Here is a 19,923-nt window from a genome sequence, read left to right as displayed (position 1 = left end):
TAATTAAATTCTATAGACAATCTAAAATTTAAACAAACTATCTTCAAAATTGAAATTGTTATGACACTAACTAAATTATATTAACAAAATTTTGTACCTTTCTTTCACTGAATGCCTAAATGAACTATTTTCCACTAAGTATATAGATTCTAATCACCACTGAGAGTCTTCGTACTTCGGTTATCCTTGTTTTTGTGAAATTTCTTTTTCCAATTATCAGCTTCTACCAATTTAAGATATAGTTTTCTTCACCAGCATGTATACACCACCAACCAAACCAGCAAACAGCATTTATATTTATTCTTCTTTTCTATATACCAATATCCAATTATTATAAGTTGATTTATACTAATCTCCAACCATAATATAATTTAATTTCTTCCAATATACCTTTTTTTATCTTCAATAATTATTTGTGTATAATTATAAATGTGCATTAAATTATATGCATAATTTTTAATCTTCATTCAACTCACTATATTAAACATTTTGACTATTTGTACTTGATTCACTGACTCCAAATAACTTTCATAATAAACTGCTTGACTTCTGACTAAAAACTTCCAAAAACTGCCATCTTGAATCCAAATCACGGGTATTTATATGTTTTTTGGATTTCTAGAACCATCTCGTAAGATATCATGTTCCAATTTGTTCTATCAAATACTTGTCTGAATTTTCTGGAACAAACCATTTCGCAAACATGGCCATCTCCGGAGATCCAGAGAATTCCATTCTTTTCTATTAATAATTTTGTTTACATTTAGGCTTTTCAGATCAGAATATATAATTAAATTAGTAACTAACACTCTAATTTAATAAAATACACATTTCAAACAATATATTATTATAACCCACTTTATATTTGTAAATATTCTTAAACGTCACTTCAGAGTATAAATATCTGTCAATCTCCGAGAGTATTTTTGGTTGCCTAAGCACATGGCTCACTTATATATATTTACAATATTAAAATACACTTTTTACAATTATTATATGCTAATTTATTAAAAATGCCCTCACATAAATATATTTTTATTAAATTCTCTAGTATATAACTTATTTAAAACAACCAAATATCTAATATTATGTAGTATATAACTTATAAATTATTTTCTATAAACCCTAATCGTCACAATATATATATATATATATATATATATATATATATTCGAATATATGAGATAATAAATATTGTGAATTTTTCCAAATTTCTTAATCACTGACCAAAATGTTTTTGAGTCCCTACTGTTTGCAAGTTTTATGAAAGTGTATATGCTTTTTTCTTTCAATTAGCTGAGGTACAAACCATGCCGGTCTTTGAATTATATGTTGTATAGTAATTTTTTAGAAGAAGGTACGATCAGTATCTCATTGAAAAATAGTTTTTTATATATCCAAACTGCTTTTTTAAACTTTCTCGAAAAATGCCGGAAACACAAGTCACTACTATAAATAATAAAGTAGCCAAAAGAGTGTTATGGTTCATTGCGAGTGTGACCAGTATATCCAGTGTAGAACAGAAGGCTTGCAGAAAAGAAAAGCAATCGCTAACCTCCCTTCATGGAGACTTATTTTTATATTTTTAACAGTCTATATGGGAAAGATACCTGACGGAACTGTTTAAAGGAAAGGAAAATAATAATCAAGACAATAACGCCCCTGAATTAAGACACGAAATAGAAATCAGTTTTCAGGAAGTAGAACTAGCCATAAATTCACTCAAAAATAGAAACTTGCCAGGACCAGACGGAATAACCAACGAGCTTCTAAAACACCGAGGAGAAAGTATAACCCTAGAGATGACAACACTTATTCAAAAACTAATATTGCACTTCAAGATACCAGATGCATGGAGAAACAACATAATGATACCAATGTTCAGGAAAGGAGATAAAGAAGACCCCAACAATTATAAAGGTATAAATTTACTGAACACCGTCAATAAACCAGCATATCTATGTTTTATAGACCTGACAAGGGCTTTGGATCGCATCCAAGTGAAAGACGTCTTACAACTACTGCAGAAAAGAAACATACCAATCAATATTATACATTTACTTCTATAATCGAATACAGCAAAGATAAATGGAAAAATAACATAGTGTATACCGGTACAAAGCGGAGTCAGACAGGGTGACTAGTTAAGTCCACTTCTCTTTAATATAATAATGGACGAAATAATACAAACAGTACGTTAAGGTCATGGTTACAGAATGGGGAACAAAGAAATTCAAATATTATGTTATGCAGACGACGCTGCATTAATCGTCGAGACAAAAGACGAGCTCCTAAGATTAATACACATCTTCAATACAACAGCCAAGAAATACAATATGATAATATCGGCAGAAAAAACCAAATGTATGACAACATCTAAATACCCACTGCGATGTAAAATCTAAATTGATGGAAAAATAATAAAGCAGGAAGCAAGGTTTAGATATCTGAGAATAGATATAACTAGTTAAAGAGATGTAGAAGATATGATAGAAGATATGAATAGATAGATGTAAAAGACTAGATAAAGAAAAAAATTCTTGCGACACATATATAAGAGCACAAAAAGAACGGAATATGGCGAAGAAGATATAACTCTGAACTATACAAAATATACCAGGATCCGGATATTATAACATTCATTAAAATAGGACGGCTGCGTTGGATAGGACATGTAGAAATAATGGAAGAAGGCGAAATACCAAACAAAATATTCAAACAGATGCCAGTAGGAAAAAGAAGAAGAGGAAGGCCGAAGCTGAGATACTTAGAACAAATAGAAAATGATATAACAACCTTGAAAATAAAAAACTGGAAAAAAAAGCACGAAACAGATCAGAAGAATCCTAAAAGAGGTCAAGACCCAAAATGGGTTGTCGAGCCAGTGATGATGATGAGTTAAAGAGATGTTGAAAAAGAAGTACAACAAAGCTTAAAAGCAAGTAAAGCGACGGGATCTCTTAATGACACAATCTGGAAAACCAAACACCTAAGACGAGACACAAAAACAAGAATCAATAAAGCAGCAATTAGACCTATATTAACATACACTGCGGAGACAACTGACACATCTAAAACAAGAGATGAAAATACTCCGACGAATATAACGGAAAAGTATGTTGGATAAAGAGAGAAGCGAAAACATAAGAAGAGCATGTAATATAGAAAACATAAATGGATGGGTGACAAAACCTTAGATTAACGAAACTGGTTTCTTTAATCTAAGGACAAAACGGAAACAGTTCTAATATTGAAGAAGAAACGGGCTTTAAAGTCTACAGACAAGAAGGAAGAAGAAGAATACGAAGAACAGTTTATATCTCAGTATAAATTTTTCTACTTCAGTAAGTTATTTTTGTTTATCAATGTTATAGGTATATTAATACTCATTATTTCTAAACCAACATGTATGTATAAGAGCTACCATATAAAAAAAATTTTACATCAATGACAATAGATATTTAAATTATATCGAAACTGATAATTTATCTGTAAAATATCGTGTAGTAAGTATTTATAAATAAAAAACAATATTTTAAATACACGTCCATTAAGAAATATCCACAAGAATTTATTGATAATGATTATTAGATTAATACTGATAACTCACACTTTTACTTTATAAGACCTAGACATGCCATATACATATAGATAACTTATCGAAAATTAGTTAATAAAAACGTGATATTTTTTTTAATCTTATTTTTTATTTTTTTTTAATTCCGGTAGTGAAATCATGAAAGTGATTAGAGTTTTTCTATTATTTATTTTTATTACCATTACTTCCTCAGGTAGGTCGTATGTTTTATAAGAACAAATAAATGTTAAAAAAGCGGGAACGAATTATTTTAGTCAGATAATTAGGTGTAACACTGTAAATGCTACTGGGCATATCTGAAAAAGTTAAGTTTTCTTTATTTTGGATTATTCGTATCAAATTTGCAAGTTTTTCGCGAATTACTAATTTTGCAATTTTATTGCAATTTCTTTGGCAATCTTTGGCTTCTCTATGGCAATTAGCCATTTCTTTAAACTTCAGACCACAGTAAGTCGATAATTTTAAACAAAGTACCATGTATTTTATAATTACATTAAAAAAAGAAGTCATTCAAATGATATAAGGTTTATCTATACCTAAATATATGGAGATATTTGTGTTTTAATCTTAAAGGTAATTCCAGAAACCCGCAGATCAGTAATTCTTCATATTGGATGATTAATGTCTCTACTATGTCGAACCTATGCTCTCTCATCCTGGCAACAATTGGTACCACCCTGGACTTTATCTACTATACTCCTTTGTAGTTTTATTCTTATTTGTCACTCCACTTATCCATCTAATTATTCCCATTTTTTCTGCATTCATTTGTTGTTCCTTTTTCTTTTTAACTGCTCAACATTCAGTTCTGTACATCATAGCTGGTCCTTTGGCCCCTTTTTCTAGAAGTTTCCATTCAGCTTCATTGAAATTTTATTTTACACAACACACTACTTCTTCTTCTTCTTAACATGCCATACACCAAAGTGCGTAGGCGACTATCTCATTACTAGAATTCTGTTCTTGGCGGCGTGACACAGTTCGCCTGTATTGTGTATTCCTGTCCATTCTTTAATATTCCTTAACCAGGATAATTGTTTGCGGCCGGCTCCCCTCCTACCTTCGATCTTCCCTTGTAGGATTAACTGTGGTATTTCATATTTTGCTCCTCTCAATATGTGCCCAAGGTAACCAATCTTGCGTTTTTTAATTAATTCAAAGAGTTCTCTTACCACGCCGGCTCTCTTAAGGACGTTATCGTTTCGAACTCTATCCACCCAAGGTATGCGCATCATTCTTCTCAATGACCTCATTTCACACACTACTTACTTCCTTCCAATTCATCCATGCATCTCGATCTATTCCCCATTACTCTATAACACCGATCCTAGATACATAGAACTATTCATTTTCACAATAATTTCACCATCCAAATATATTATTCTATCTGTAACTCCATCTGTAATTGAACATTCCAAATACTCTGTTTTTATCCTACTAAGTTTTAAACCTTTATCCTCAGGAATTTGGCTCCACTGTTCCAGTTTTTGTTCTAAGTCGCTTTCTCTAATTCCCACTAACACAGCATCATCAGCATACATTAAGCACCACGGAAAATTACCCTATAGTTTCGCTGTCATTTGATCCACAACTAACGAGAATAAATAAGGACCAAGCACCCAGCATTGGTGCAATTCTACTTTTACATGAAATTTATCCGTCTCTTCCACAGTTGTCCTAAAACTAGTTGTTACTCTCTCATAAATGTCTCTCGCAATCTTTATACTCGTATATTCACCGGGGACTCCTTTCTTATTGAGTATTCAATACAGAATATCCAGAGCAACACTATCATATGCATTCACAAGATCACTGAATACCATATGAGCGTTCTTTATTCCTGTATTTTTCAATTAACTACAGTAGAATATATTTATCTGAAACCGCGAACAAGAGAAGCGATAGAAAGGGTCATTTATGTGGCGTTATTATTTTAGAAGTTTATTTTTAAATTGTAAAATAATTAATACTCCATATTACAGTAATGATTTTAGAATATATTTATTACCAGAGCACTAATATCAAAGTTGTTTAAGGTAATTGATTAAATAGGTTATTAGGAGAAGTATTCGTTATAAATATTAAAATGAACAATAGTCTAATAAATTAAAAAGCTAATAATAAGGTATATAGGTAAAATAATTTTTTTTAACGGTAGTGGTCAAAGCTTATAAAAATATTCTTACCAGTTTTAATTCAAATATCAAAATCGCTGTTTTCGCTGTTAGAATTTAATTGAAAATATTTCGCTGTCTGAACCTTCATCTACATTGATAACCATATTATCCACGACTGCATAAATTAATGGCTCTTTTGATGTTAATTTACGTTTAGTTGCGGTGAATTTTTTAGTAATTTTTTTTTTTCATTCTTCCACAGGAAAGATTTTTCTTGATATTGTAAAATATATAAAAAGGTAATTTACTCTTGAGACAAATTCATATTTTTTGACAAACCTCGTATACGTCATAAAAAAGTGATATCTGATGGTTGTGTTTTTAGTTTTAGATTATGCAAAACCTTTTATAAAAAATAACTTTTTTTTTCGGCTTCCAGTGTCCACCAAGTCGGCATCATATGGGAAACTTTTATTTATATCTAATAAAATCAACCACCGTCATTCTAAACACTTCTTCTTATATAGATAAACTCACAAATCTCATTAATACTCCATATTACAAACCAATTAATAATAATCCAACAACCTATCTGAAGAAACCAAAAATAGCCATTATCAATAAAACCTCTCTTCCAGTTGACATAAAACAATCTCTAATTCCTCTTGAATATCTCGAGTGAAAAGTCTTCCAGAATATCTCGAGTATAAAGCCTACCCAAACTTCACAAACCTGATATTTCTTTACATCCCATTGTCAGTGCATACAACTGCCGTATACAACCATTGGCTAAGTACTTGGCCAAAACTGTACAAACTCTCTCCGAAAATGCTTCATTCTTCATAAAAAATTATTTTCATTTGATCGAAATTCTAAAACAATACCCTATCTCACCGTCAAACATTCTAGTAAGTTTCAATATCGTTTCACTCTTTACAAAAATTCCTATAGACGAAACTCTAATCATTCTGAAAACTAAATACAGTATTTAGCAAGATTACTTATCTTCCATTAAACATTATGTCCAACACTTATTTTATCTTTCAAAATCAATTCTTCTTCTTCAAGTGCCATCTTCGTTCTGAAGATTGGCGATCATCAGGGCTATACGTATTTTCGAAACTGCTGACCGAAACAATTCGTTGCTGCTACAGCTATACCATTCCCGTAGATTCTTTAGCCAGGAGTTTCGTCTTCTTCCTATGGACCTTTTTCCTGCTATTTTCCCTTGCATAATTATTCGAAGCAGTTCATATCTTTCGCCTCTTGTAATGTGTCCCAAGTATTGCAGTTTTTGTTTTTTGATCGTAAATATGACTTTCTTTTCTTTATTCATTCTTCTCAAGACCTTGACATTTGTGACTCTCTCGGTCCATGATATTCTCAGGATTCTGCGATACATCCACAGTTCAAATGCCTCTAATTTTTTGGTATCAATCTTTTTCAACGTCCATGACTCCATTCCGTAGAACAGCACAGAAAGTACGTAACATCTCATCAGGCGAAGTTTCATTTCAAGGCTCAAATCTCTTCTGCAGAACACTCTCTTCATTTTAGTGAATATGGATCTGGCTTTTTCTGTTCTTATTTTGATTTCTGCTGAGCCATCGTTGTCTTCATTTATAAAAGTGCCTAAATATTTGTATTTGCTAACTCGATCGATAATTTCATTGTGTAAATATAAATTTTGGACATTTTGTGTTGATTTCGATATTACCATAAATTTAGTTTTCTTTATGTTCAAAGATAATCCATATTCTTCGCTGCAGTCTGCTATCTTATTCACCAATGTCTGTAGCTCTTCAAGTGTTTCTGCGATCAGAACGGTGTCGTCGGCAAATTTCAGATTGTTTAATCTAACACCATTTATTTTAATACCTACGGATTGCTCAGAGAGTGTTCTATTTATTACGTCTTCGGAATAGAGATTAAACAGGGTTGGTGACAGTATACACCCTTGTCTCACACCTCGCTTAATTTCAATTTCTTTAGTGGTATTATTTTCTACTCTCACTACTGTCAAATACTGATGTAAAATCAATTCTACAGACAAATAAATAGTGCCCCAATCTGCACTAATTGCCAATATCTTTATGGAAGTTTTCGAGACCCGAGCACTCTCCACATCAATGCTTAAACCCACATGTTGGCTACGATATGTTGATGATTCATTCGTCATTTGGCCCCATGACAGGGATGGTTTGGTGTCTTTTCAAACCCATATGAATAATATACATCGTAGTATCCAGTTCTTGATGGTGGTGAAAACTGATTCATCGCTGGCGTTTCTCGACGTTATCATAAAAAAAACCTATCCCAAGGTTTACATCACTCTGTTTATTGAAAACCCACCAATACCAATTGTTATTTGCATGCCAACTGTCATCATCCCACTTAACAAATTAATTCAGTCATTAATACGCTTGTCTCCAGATCAATACGCCTAGATGATGCAAGTAGATCCGCTGAGCTTTTTAGTTTAAACCAAGCCCTCATCCAAAACGGTTACCGCGAAAATCATATCAATAGCAGCATCCACAGACGTCAATCTCTCACTGAATCTCAACCCAAAGACTCAGACTTTCATAATACGAAAGTTGATGAAATTCCTTGTCCAGACTCTAATAGTATTAATTTTAGCTCTAGGTTTGATTGTACTACCCGCTGAAACCTTTAGGAAGCCATGATAACCACGGAGGAAGCTACAGTACCTGAGGAAAAGAATACCAAACGTTAAAACTTTTAAAACAAATATCCTCTTATAGAAATCCTTTTCTAACTTGTCATTCACGGTTAAATATATATATATATATATATATATATATATATATATATATATATATATATATATATATATATATATATATATATATATATATATATATATATGTATTATTTAATTGTCAGTTATTTAGATATTTATTTTGAATTAATTTTCTTAGACTATGCTTCGCTTAAAGCTACAGAAGCCGACATTAAAATCTATCTGTTTACTCAACAAGACCTACTTCATGGTACACGTCTAAACATATCCGACAAAGACGAAGTCGACGCATCTGCTTTTTCAAAAGACAAAGACACGGTGTTCTATATTCATGGATGGATGGACAACAACTCTTCCGAAACTCTCATAAGTACAAAAGATACTTATCTGTCAAAATATGACGTTAACATGTTTCTTGTCGATTGGGGTACGTTCGCAGACAATATAATTTACAACATAGCCTACGACAATGTAGAGGCAATTGGAGACATCGTTGGATATGCAATAGAACACCTTGTTCAAAATACTGGAGTCGACTTAAACAGAATTACTATTGTTGGCCATTCCTTGGGAGCTCACGTAGCTGGTGTAGCTGGAAGAATTTTAAGTGGAAAATTGGATCACATTGTGGGTGAGTCATATTAAAACAAATATATTAATTGCTTATTCTTATATAATATTTTAAATTTTTTTATCTTATCCCGGCTTATACCTTAGTCTACTTATTTGCATGAGATATAAAAAATATTACCCCACGTGTCATTTTTATCTTAATACTAGTTGACCGGCGAACTTCGTACCGCTTAGAATTAAATAATGTGTCTAAAAAAATAACAAAAAAATAAAAACACTCAAACATATTATGCATGAAAAAAGTTGAATTAATTTAATACTTTCTGATAAAAATATTTTTATTTTTTTTTGCGTTAAATAAATATACAACGATGACAGTTTTCCAAAAGGCGAATAATTGCCCATGCGCGAAACGTGGAATCACTAAATTAATTCCGCAAACTTCCAACGGTTGGCTTTGTGATTGGTTTATTGTCATTGCAGAAGCCAAAATCACAGGAAATTGTAAACGTGTAAAATCAAATGGTACGTTGGTTGGAATCCTCATTATACGCGGGATCAAGACATCCTCTCCTTTGTATTTTTCCTTGATGAAAAGGAGTATGACAGCTAACTCTGTAGCACTAATATGGCTTTTAAAAAAATGAATTAGCAATAGAGGGTTTATTTATTTATTTATTTAATACACGGGATAACCCCATTAACAGTTCAAATTACAATATACAATATCACAGTTAGGATTAAAAACTTGAAATTACTTATAATATAAAATCAATATTAAAAAGTTAAAAAAAATGAAACTAAAAATCTTACATACTAAAAAAAACAAACAAAGTATAATAAGAACAAAATTAAACAATCCCAATATACACATCGCAAAGCAAGAGATCTTTTTAACTATATTGAAAATATCACAATCGCGATCATTTAATAGCCCCATGTATCTATCCAATGGGTTGTGAATACCGTAGGATGTTCTGTGGAAAGGAATATTGAAAACATTGTGGTACTGTAGAGCTTGATGGGGAACAATAAAGTTAATCTGACTTAACTGAATCAATAAAACAATCTGAACAATCAATAAATCCATGTATGATCTTGTATATAAATATAGCTCCTGACATGTCACGACGGTTGAGTGAGGGTAAAGATAATTGTTGTTCGATAAGGAAATAATAATGATTTGCAATAGTAGTTGGACGTGGTAAGCACGATATCTCAAAAATTTATGCTGGACTCTTTCTATGATATCAATATTGTACTGAAAATGGGGTGACCAAATAACTGAACAGTATTCCAAAATAGTTCTAACTAAGCAACAATACACTAATCTTGTTGAACCAATGGAGAAATACTTGCAATTCCTAGTAACGAAACAAAGAAGTTTAGATGCCTTTATTGAAATAGAGTTTATGTGGTCACAGAAAGTAAGATTCTCATCGAAAATAACACCCAAATCCCGAATAGAAGTCATAATTCAGGGGCTGATTATTAATAGTATAGCTTGTTTCAATTTTATTGAATTTACGAGAAAAACTTATAAAAAAACATGTTTTACATTTAAGTAGAGTTTGTTCTGATTGCACCAATTTTGTAGTCTGTCTAAGTCATCTTGTATCAATGTTTGATCTTTTAAACTATCTATACCTTTCCAAAATTTCAAGTCATCTGCCAACATTAGACATTTGCTATATAGGAAACAGGAAGTGATGTCGTTAACAAAGATATTTAAAAGAAGAGGAGAAGTGTGGCCTCCTTGAGGAACTCCAGATGTTATTGTGATACTGACAGACATATGACAACCTATCTTGACTCTTTGACTTCCCCCAGATGTAGAGTTTTTAATCCATTCAACAAACCTGACATGAAAGCCTACATTAATTAATTTGCCCAAAAGTATTTGGTGATCTAGTCGATCAAATGCTTTGGAAAAATCTGTGTATATTGCATCTACCTGTTTACGGTCTTCCATATGAGATAATATATCAGATTGATACCAAACCAAATTTGTTGCAGTGGATTTTTTGCTATGAAAACCATGTTATGATTGAGATATTAAGCCTTTACATAACCAAGAAAGTTGTTTTGCTATAAAACTGTCGAAGAGCTTAGGGATTGCAGATTGTATACAAATGCTACGATAATTTTCAATATTGTCTTTCTGACCATTTTTAAATATAGGAACAACATAACTTTCTTTCCATGAAGAAGGAAACACAGAGGTTTCCAGAGATCTATTATACAATATAACAAATAAAAAATTAGGCACACCATCTGGACCAGCAGTAAGCTTATTGGGTAGCTTATTTATGCCATTAAAACTATCAGTCATGGTAATGTTAGAAGGACAAATATTTGTACTAAAGTTGCTATTTAATGGATGGATAGGTATGTAAAGGTTATTTTTATTTGGTGAATAAACAGTTTTGAAGAAGTTCATAAATAAATTAGCTATGTCTTGATCATTTGTTGCAGATTGGACTTGATAACATAAGGAGTTATGAAGGTTATGACTAGACCGCTTACCATTGATGTACTTCCAAAATGATTTTGGATCATTTCTTTGGACAGTATCTATACCTTTAATATAGTTGCTGAAGCAAATTTCAGACAGTTGTTTACATTCAGCTCTTAGGTGGAAAAATCTAATATAGTCATCATTATTAACATATAGTGAGCATATTTTCTCCAGAGTCAGTCATCTAAAATCAGCAGAGAACCACTTGAGAAAAGTTGAAGTTCTATATTTCCTCAATGGCACAAAGTAAGCAATTTCTATAGAAAGAACTTCATAGAATAATTTTGTAGCAACTTCAACATCATTAATCATACATACCTGCTAGTCTATGGAAGCAAGGAAGTTGTTAAGCGGAATGTAATCACCATGCTAAAAATCATAAAACAACTCATCATCAACAAACTTATTTCTAGTTGTTTCTTTGACATCGAGATTTAAGCAACATTCATAACCTATATGATGGATGCTAGGATCTACAAGGGGATCACTTACTTTTAAGATATTTAGCTCCCTAACATTAGAAAAAACTAAATCCAAAAATACATTACGATTATTATGATTATTATTATGTTGATAAAATTTTCAAAAACCAAAGGCTTGAGCAATATTCACAGCTGGATCACCTGCAGGACAGTGCACCATTACACCAAACTCATCATTCTCCCATGATGCATTGAGAAGATTGTAATCACCAAAAACATAGATATCCTGTGCTGAGTATTGCAGAACAACATTGCTTGGTTAAAAATTAAGGGGTTTATGTATTTATTTAATGCATAAAAAATAAAAAATATGTCTGGAGTGAACCACCCTTATCCCTTAGGGATATGAAAAATAGATAACAACCTATTGTCAGACCTACAAAACACACATGTAAAATTTCATAAAAATAAGTTTAGCCATTTCGGAGAAGTGTGTTATGAAAAATAGATTTTATTTAAACCAATTTTATCTAGAATGTATAAGAAACGTTTTATAGACAAAACATGTGTAAGTCTTTACATGGATTTTTCATTAGCTCTCAAATACCTTTTAGAACCTTCAAATATCTGTACAAGATTTTTTTCTTTCTTGACTGGGGTATTAAGATATAGATCATGGAAGCCGAATTTTAATTGATTATATTCTGCTGAGATTAGAATACAGTGTCTTGTTTTTTATGTTTTATTTCTGATAAAAACAACAAAATCACTCATACTGGACATTCTTTTATATATATATATATATATATATATATATATATATATATATATATATATATATATATATATATATATATATATAAATATATATACATATATATTCGCTCCGTTAGAAGACGATAAGAAAGCTATGCTTCCGCTACTGCCGGATTTCCATATTCCGTTTTTTAAAAATACAATATGGTGCCATAAATTTGATTATTCCATACACTAAGCAGGAACTTTTACCATTGTTTTTTTTCTCAATGTAGGTTTGGATCCAGCTGGTCCGCTATTCACAAAAGAAAACACCAAAAACCGCCTGACACCCGAGAGTGCACAATTTGTCCACGTGATTCACACCTGTGGTGGTCTTCTAGGATATTTCGATCGAATCGGTGATGCCGACTATTACCCAAATGGTGGAAAGAGTCAACCTGGTTGCATCTTAGATGTGGTCGGTAGATGTTCCCATCTGTTGTCCATTCAGTACTATCTTGAATCGGTGTTAACGGGTAACTTCAAGTCTAGAAAATGCGGCTCGTATGACGAGTTCAATAGTGGAATGTGCAACAACTCGACAATTTCATATATGGGGCAGTATAATGTTGACAAAGAGTAAGTATTGGTCCAGGTATTAAGTTTATTATAATATATACACAGGCTGTGGCGCGACACGTTTTGATTAAAAGTATTGGCGAATACAGTTATATTCTTCTAAATGTACCTTCTAGAAATGTTGACCAGCCAGGATGAACGTCTACGTCCAGAGCCTCTCTTACTCCCAATCTTGCCTTGAAGAATCAACTGTAGAAGTCGGTATTTATTATTTCGCATGATGTGACCGAAGTAAGCCAATTTTATTTTTCTTATGGTGTTAATTAATTAATTTCTTTTTCTTTTCTTAGCCTCTGGACAATAGTTATGTTACTTGTGTGGTGTATTGTGAGAACCTCAACATATCATTTTAAATGCCTTTAACCGTTTTATGGCATTTTCTGTATGGCATCTTCTTCAAAAAATCTTCCTAGGGCTGTTAAAAGAGCTTCTGGCTTTTTCAATACGAGTTTTTTTGTGATCCTAAGTATCCTTAATATTGCAGCCAAAATAGCATATTTTATCACTATTTCTAACGGTAATTTGGGCGTTTATGTTGGTGTTCTTACTAATAATATTTATTTTTGTCTTCTTGCAATTTAGTTTTAGTCAGCATTTGTTATATGTTTCTACAACGATATCCATCATCCTTTGGAGCTCCTGCGCATTATCTGCCAGCAACACTGTATCGTCTGTATATCTAGTATTGTTTATAAGTTGCATTTACAGCAATCCCGTCTTTTGATTCGTCCAAGGCCTCTCTAAAGATGTTTTCATAGTGTATGTTAAATATTGCCCGTGACAATATGCAACCCTGTCTAACTCCTTTTCGGACTGTGAAGATCTCGGACAGTTCATTTTCTAATCGCACTGTTGCTTTTTGTTGGAGATATAAGTTTGAGATATCTTATATCCTTAACACCGAATTATGTTAAAAATCTGAAATGACGAAGCTATAGGTTTTGGATGATGCTTAGTTGAAAAATATAATGTTGTCTCCTGAATGTACCTCTTACGGTTATACCGGAAGTTGACGTCAATTTTGTTATTTTAAATAAAAACTAATGTTCTTTTTTATTTTCAAATTCTACCTAAAATTTTAGATAAAATTTGTGCACAATAATATACCAAAATTGACGTATTGTCGAAATATTTCAATTTTTTTCAAAATTTTGGAAAAATCCTAGTCCACATTGCATAACGATATATCCATTAAAAATGAGGTTAGTGACATGAAAATTTAATCAACAATCGCTTTTACGTTAACTCCCTATATCCATTTCATTGATGTTTTATACAGGGTGTTTGAAACTTACAAACATGCACAATTTAAATCATTTATAAGTGGCTTACTTTAAATATCTTTAAAAATCCCACCGCTGTCACCACTGTAATAATCTAGGGTTTATGCTAAGGGATGCTTAGCACTGTCACCACCGAAATATCCCCTGTGTTTAAAGGAGATTTAGCTGTCCGAGCGAATTTGAGGCATACTGGTCCACTAGTTCGAATAGGACGTGATTTTGCCCTCGCGGATTTACAAGAGGGTAGGAAGACAAACAGGATAGGGGCTGAAGGGTACTCCGATGTAGGCCCTGTAAAGAGTCAGAGGCTATGGGCTTGCGTTAGAAGCCAGGAAGATGTACAAAGTAAAAGGTGTTCCCTTCTTGTCTCTATTTAACGGTAAAATAAAACAAGCCACTTTCAACTTACTGTATAATTAACAAATCGAAATTTTACAACTACTACACAAACGTGCAATGGGCTATTAGTGGTTCATATTGTTTGCGAAGGGAGACGAGAAGAGATTTTACTAAGGGAATTTAAAAGGCGGACAACCTACTAGTAATTGTTCCCAAAATGGTTAGTAAACATTGTTCGTTACCTTAGCGTACTTAGGCCCTAGCTAATGAATACGCGTTGTAGTCCAAACTGGAACTCTGGAATAGTCTGGATGAACGCTGGAATTCACTGTACGTTATGGCGGTACTGAGCGAGACGAAAAATTCGTATTTTCAAAACTCTACCTTCCGTCGGACAAGAATATCACGATAATTGAGCTAACGCTTGCCGCGCTGACTGCCGACTGCCGAAGTACCACTGGCACCGGATGCGCCCGGATACCCTCTGGCTCGGTTGTCAGAACGCTACTACCCGTTTGACCAACTTCTGTTTGTTTTTATCTATTGCCAACTTGTACCTTAGATTCTTTTGTCACGTCAGAAGTGGAGATTTTTTTCTACGTTTTCGCTGATTATGCCATCTATTCCATGTGTTAAACTGGATCACGCCATGTAAAACTTCTTAGTCAGCTCAATTCTTATCACTTGTTTAACAATTCGTACCTTGTATTATTTTCCAGCGAAAGTCTATGTTTTTAAACGTGATTTTTTTTTATTAAACAACCGTGGCGACCTGATATTTGAGACTCGTGTAATACACTTAAACTAGGTCGAGTTTTCAATCTTTGTTTAATGTAAAATGTATGCATTAACTATGTTACTAACTAGCTATGAATTATTTGTTCTTTAATCAATTTGGAATATATAATAATTACTTAAATAATTATTACTCTTTTCTAGGCTAACTACCCCTTATTTTTTCCTTCTTTATTTCCTTGCTATGTTTACATTACAAATACAACACCTCATCTTTTATTATATTTTCATTATCCAAGTTTAATTATGACTTCACTTAATTAGTTTAACATAAGTAAAGGGTAGGCCATGATTATCATTCTTTTAGGTAATATTTTATTGTTTTTTCATAGGTTATTAATTCCGAAAAGTAGCCAATAGTACTCTAATACAAGGAATATTAATTGTGGATTTTATTAAAAACGTTAACTGTATTAATTTAGTTAGGTAACTTAAACTAAAATAGATAAACTAAAAAAACTAAATGTGATGTTAAACAAAGTTTTATAATAAGTGTTGAAAATTAGCACCATTTGCGTACTTCCAAATATTTATGAATCCTTTTCAGTAAGTTATGTCTTGTAATTCTGGAAATATGACCCTTGTTAGAGAACTAAAAGCAAGTGAGACTCTCTGCATCTTATCCTCCTTTGTCACAACAGGTTTGAAAAATACCTGATTTTTAATGTAACCCCAAATGCCAAAATCTAAAGAAGCCAAGTTAGGAGAGCGAACTTGCTCACAAAACAACACTGATATTAGCAATCCATCTATCATCAAACATATCTTAAAGATGCTGAGCAATAGGACCAAAGTTATGAGGAAGTGCTCCATCTTGCTGATACCAAACTGCAGCCGCTTTACATATTTTAAAGTATCTAACGGCGGTCGTATGGCAGCCTATAAAAGGTGGCAATATCTATAAAAGGTTCACCATTTAAATTTTCATCATAAAATTTTAATGCTAAACTTTTACCGTCTTTTGTTGCACAAAAAAAACAATAAACTCAAAATATATTGGAAATAACGTTTTCTACTAACATGTGGATTTTCATTAGACCTAAAATGGGAATTGTGTCGATTTAATAATCCATTTTGCTAAACTTTTCTTTTACTTTTGCTTTGTTTTGCAAAAACGGATGATAAAACAATATTACCTATTCTTTTACTTCGTAATTTGAAAGATAGTACAGAAATACCTACTGAAAATATGCGACCTATGCGACATACGAATGGAACTGAAGCAGTTTTGGTAGTACCTACTAGAAATAAACTAAAACAATACCCATGTTCACCTCCGGGCTGATTGTCGTAGCGAAATAGTCTCTAAAACTTCCAGTTTTCTTAACATTGGTTTAGTCAAAAAGGCTGCTCCTATACCATATACAATTACCATATACCATATAGAATGGCACCCATAAGTGTAGTTAAAAAAGCAAGTGAGAAACCACCAAGTGGTAGAAATATCGGAGGACTGCACAAGATGTGGAATGACAATATTTCATAGATGCTACAGTTTGCCAAAGGAACAAGCAAAATTGTTTATTTAAAGGAAAAAGAAAAAGATCTGTTTACAAATACTAAAAATAGAAGATAGCGAGAAAAGTATACCAATACTAACAAGTTAATAGCAAGTCAGACACATCATCTATAACGACGTCTCTCAGAATTTCACCTTAAAACATGGCTAATTCCTATAAGATCGAGCCAAGAATGTCAACTGTCTTTCAGATTTTTTTTGAAAATTATTTCCTAATTGAAAATTAAAACATCAAAGCAAAAGTGAAATGTAATTTTTAGTAGTAATATCCCTAGGACATTGATAACAGACGAGATAATTTCATGACAATCGAAAGCTCGTTCCTTGGTAACAGCACAAAGCCAAAGGCTGAGTGCTGTTACCAAGCAACGAGCTTGAGAAATTTGTCATCAAATTATGAGGCATTTATCAATGTCCGAGGGATATTTGGCGGATAATTATTCGAAAAAAAAATCATAACTCAACATAACGAAACATGTATTTATTAAAAGTACAGTTAGTGAAAGTACAATTATTAAAATTTAAGTTAACATTAGATTCGTTGCTGTTCTCTACTATAGAAGATCTATTACCACGCATAATATTTATAATCTTGTGGTGTTCTTGATCGAGATTCAATTATGGTTTTATAGAATTCTGATTGCCATAACCAGTAATTTTTAGCAATTGTTGTTCTTCTACACCACTTTTTGCTAATTCGCTAACATCAGTTGATCTATTCGAGTGATTTTGTTATTTTTTTCTCCTTTACATTCAAGCTAATTGCTTCAGCAGAAGATTTAGTCCATCCATTCATTGTATTTCTTCCAACAGGTACATTATCGTACCATTTGTCAGTGTCATTTTTCCAGTGTTCAATATTCCCCAAATATATTTGTGACTGTAGGTTGTATTTCTGGGATTTTTTTCTTTGATTAGCGCATTTATACTTTGAACATTCTCATTGCCGAAACGTGACATTTTGAAATTTATTTGGATGAAGTTGTCAAACTCGATCGTATTGTCATAGGGATTGAAAATTGCACTGAATGCAATTATCAGTCTAATGTTGACATGATTGGATGAAATTGTTCCACATGACACAAACTGACGAAATTTGAATGGTTGTTAGAATAGTCAAAAAATTATCATTACAATAAATTATGATAAATCTCATATAAACTAATATCTAAGATTCCCGCAAGAAAACAGTTTTAAAACGTTTGTATGACTATTAATTTTACTAAAACTAAAAAGTTATTTTATTTTTAGGGCACTGGGAACATATTTTCTCCAAACCAATATACAGTCACCCTATGCTAGAAATTAATGTGATTTATTGTATAATATTTTGTATGTAATTAAATTATTTTTCTGTTGTTTCATTATCATTACTACAATCCAACCTTAATATTGAAATAGAGATAAGAAAATCTACAGGTTAAGAAAACAAAATTGTGAAATATGTCAAAAATGATTAACAGATAAAAATAATCAAACTAAAACAAATAATAATTTACAATACTTTACGATCTGTCAATAATAAATATGTATAAATACAGAGATATAAAAAAAACATATAACTGCAGGCTTTGTCAACTAAATGTAGTAAAAAGAAAAGACAGTTAGGATTTGATTTTACGTATAGTGCGTCTGTGTATCCACTTAGTCGTATATTAACCCTAACAGGTATCTTCGGAGCGGCTAGTCACAAATGCTCACAGAAGCAACCATAAAATGGCTTCGATCTAGACATAATAGCGACATCTGATAACTAAATCCGTAAACTAATTTTCGGAACCAATTCAGATTTCTGCTTTAATCTGCGCCTTCTAAGAACTGCAAGGCAAAACAGACGTTAATAAAGATGTTATTAGAGACATGACAGGAAAGAATATTTTCACGTTCAGAGCGTTTGTGAATATCCGCTCCAAAGATCCCTTTTAGGGTGAAATACGTATAAGCGGATACACAGACGCAATACACGTGAAATAAAATCTTAACTATCTTATCTTTTTATTCTGATTTACTCTTTTTTAGTACGAGAAACCAATTCGCTAATTTATTCTTAAAATAAAACTGTCAGCAAGTGGTAAAAAATATAATCGGTAAAATACTGGTAGGTTTTCCACTCCTGTTTGGTATAGCCAGTGTTTAGTGCTAACGTCTTAACTAGGTTCTTAAATATTTTCCTGTCCTTTGCTAATATACATCCACTGGAAATCCAAAGAACAACTAGAACTACAACATATAAATGGATTTTCTCTGGCTTCTTCTTACTGCCGTGACCAAGGGGAATATGGAGGGTCTTCAATCCATGTGAAAGAGGGTGTGGTTTGGAGGGAACGTTCTGATATATGTTCTGAATCTGAGAAATATAATTTTGAAGTGAGTGCTGTTGAAATAGACTATTGCCTTTTTAATTGTGTTGTGTTGTATATTTATCTGCCTGGACGTGGCTCTATTGATGTTTTTATGTCAAAACTGGATCTAATACTTGATGTGCTAGTCTCCGAAGGTAAGGCTATAATATTAAGAGGTGATTTTATTATAGATTTCAAATCAAATACACTAAGTAACCAGAACTTGGTGAATGTTTTAGATTCTTATGGCTTAACGGTAACTGTGAATGATTATAC

General features: G+C 32.2%; 1 protein-coding gene across 1 annotated transcript; it reads left to right on the top strand.

The window, feature by feature from the left end:
• Nucleotides 1–3,633: 3,633 nt before the first annotated feature.
• LOC140436588 (pancreatic lipase-related protein 2-like) lies at nucleotides 3,634–18,663 on the top strand. The gene is made up of 4 exons (XM_072525532.1): nucleotides 3,634–3,791; nucleotides 8,658–9,110; nucleotides 13,024–13,369; nucleotides 18,557–18,663. Exons 1-4 carry the CDS (start codon nucleotides 3,737–3,739, stop codon nucleotides 18,612–18,614), a joined length of 912 nt encoding a protein of 303 aa, XP_072381633.1. The 5' UTR covers nucleotides 3,634–3,736; the 3' UTR covers nucleotides 18,615–18,663.
• Nucleotides 18,664–19,923: the final 1,260 nt, after the last annotated feature.

The sequence above is a fragment of the Diabrotica undecimpunctata genome, chromosome 3 (genome assembly GCF_040954645.1).
Source record: "Diabrotica undecimpunctata isolate CICGRU chromosome 3, icDiaUnde3, whole genome shotgun sequence".
NCBI classification, from domain to species: domain Eukaryota; kingdom Metazoa; phylum Arthropoda; class Insecta; order Coleoptera; family Chrysomelidae; genus Diabrotica; species Diabrotica undecimpunctata.
The sequence above is the reverse complement of the archived record's forward strand: the minus strand, read 5'-3'. Positions and strand labels throughout refer to the sequence as shown.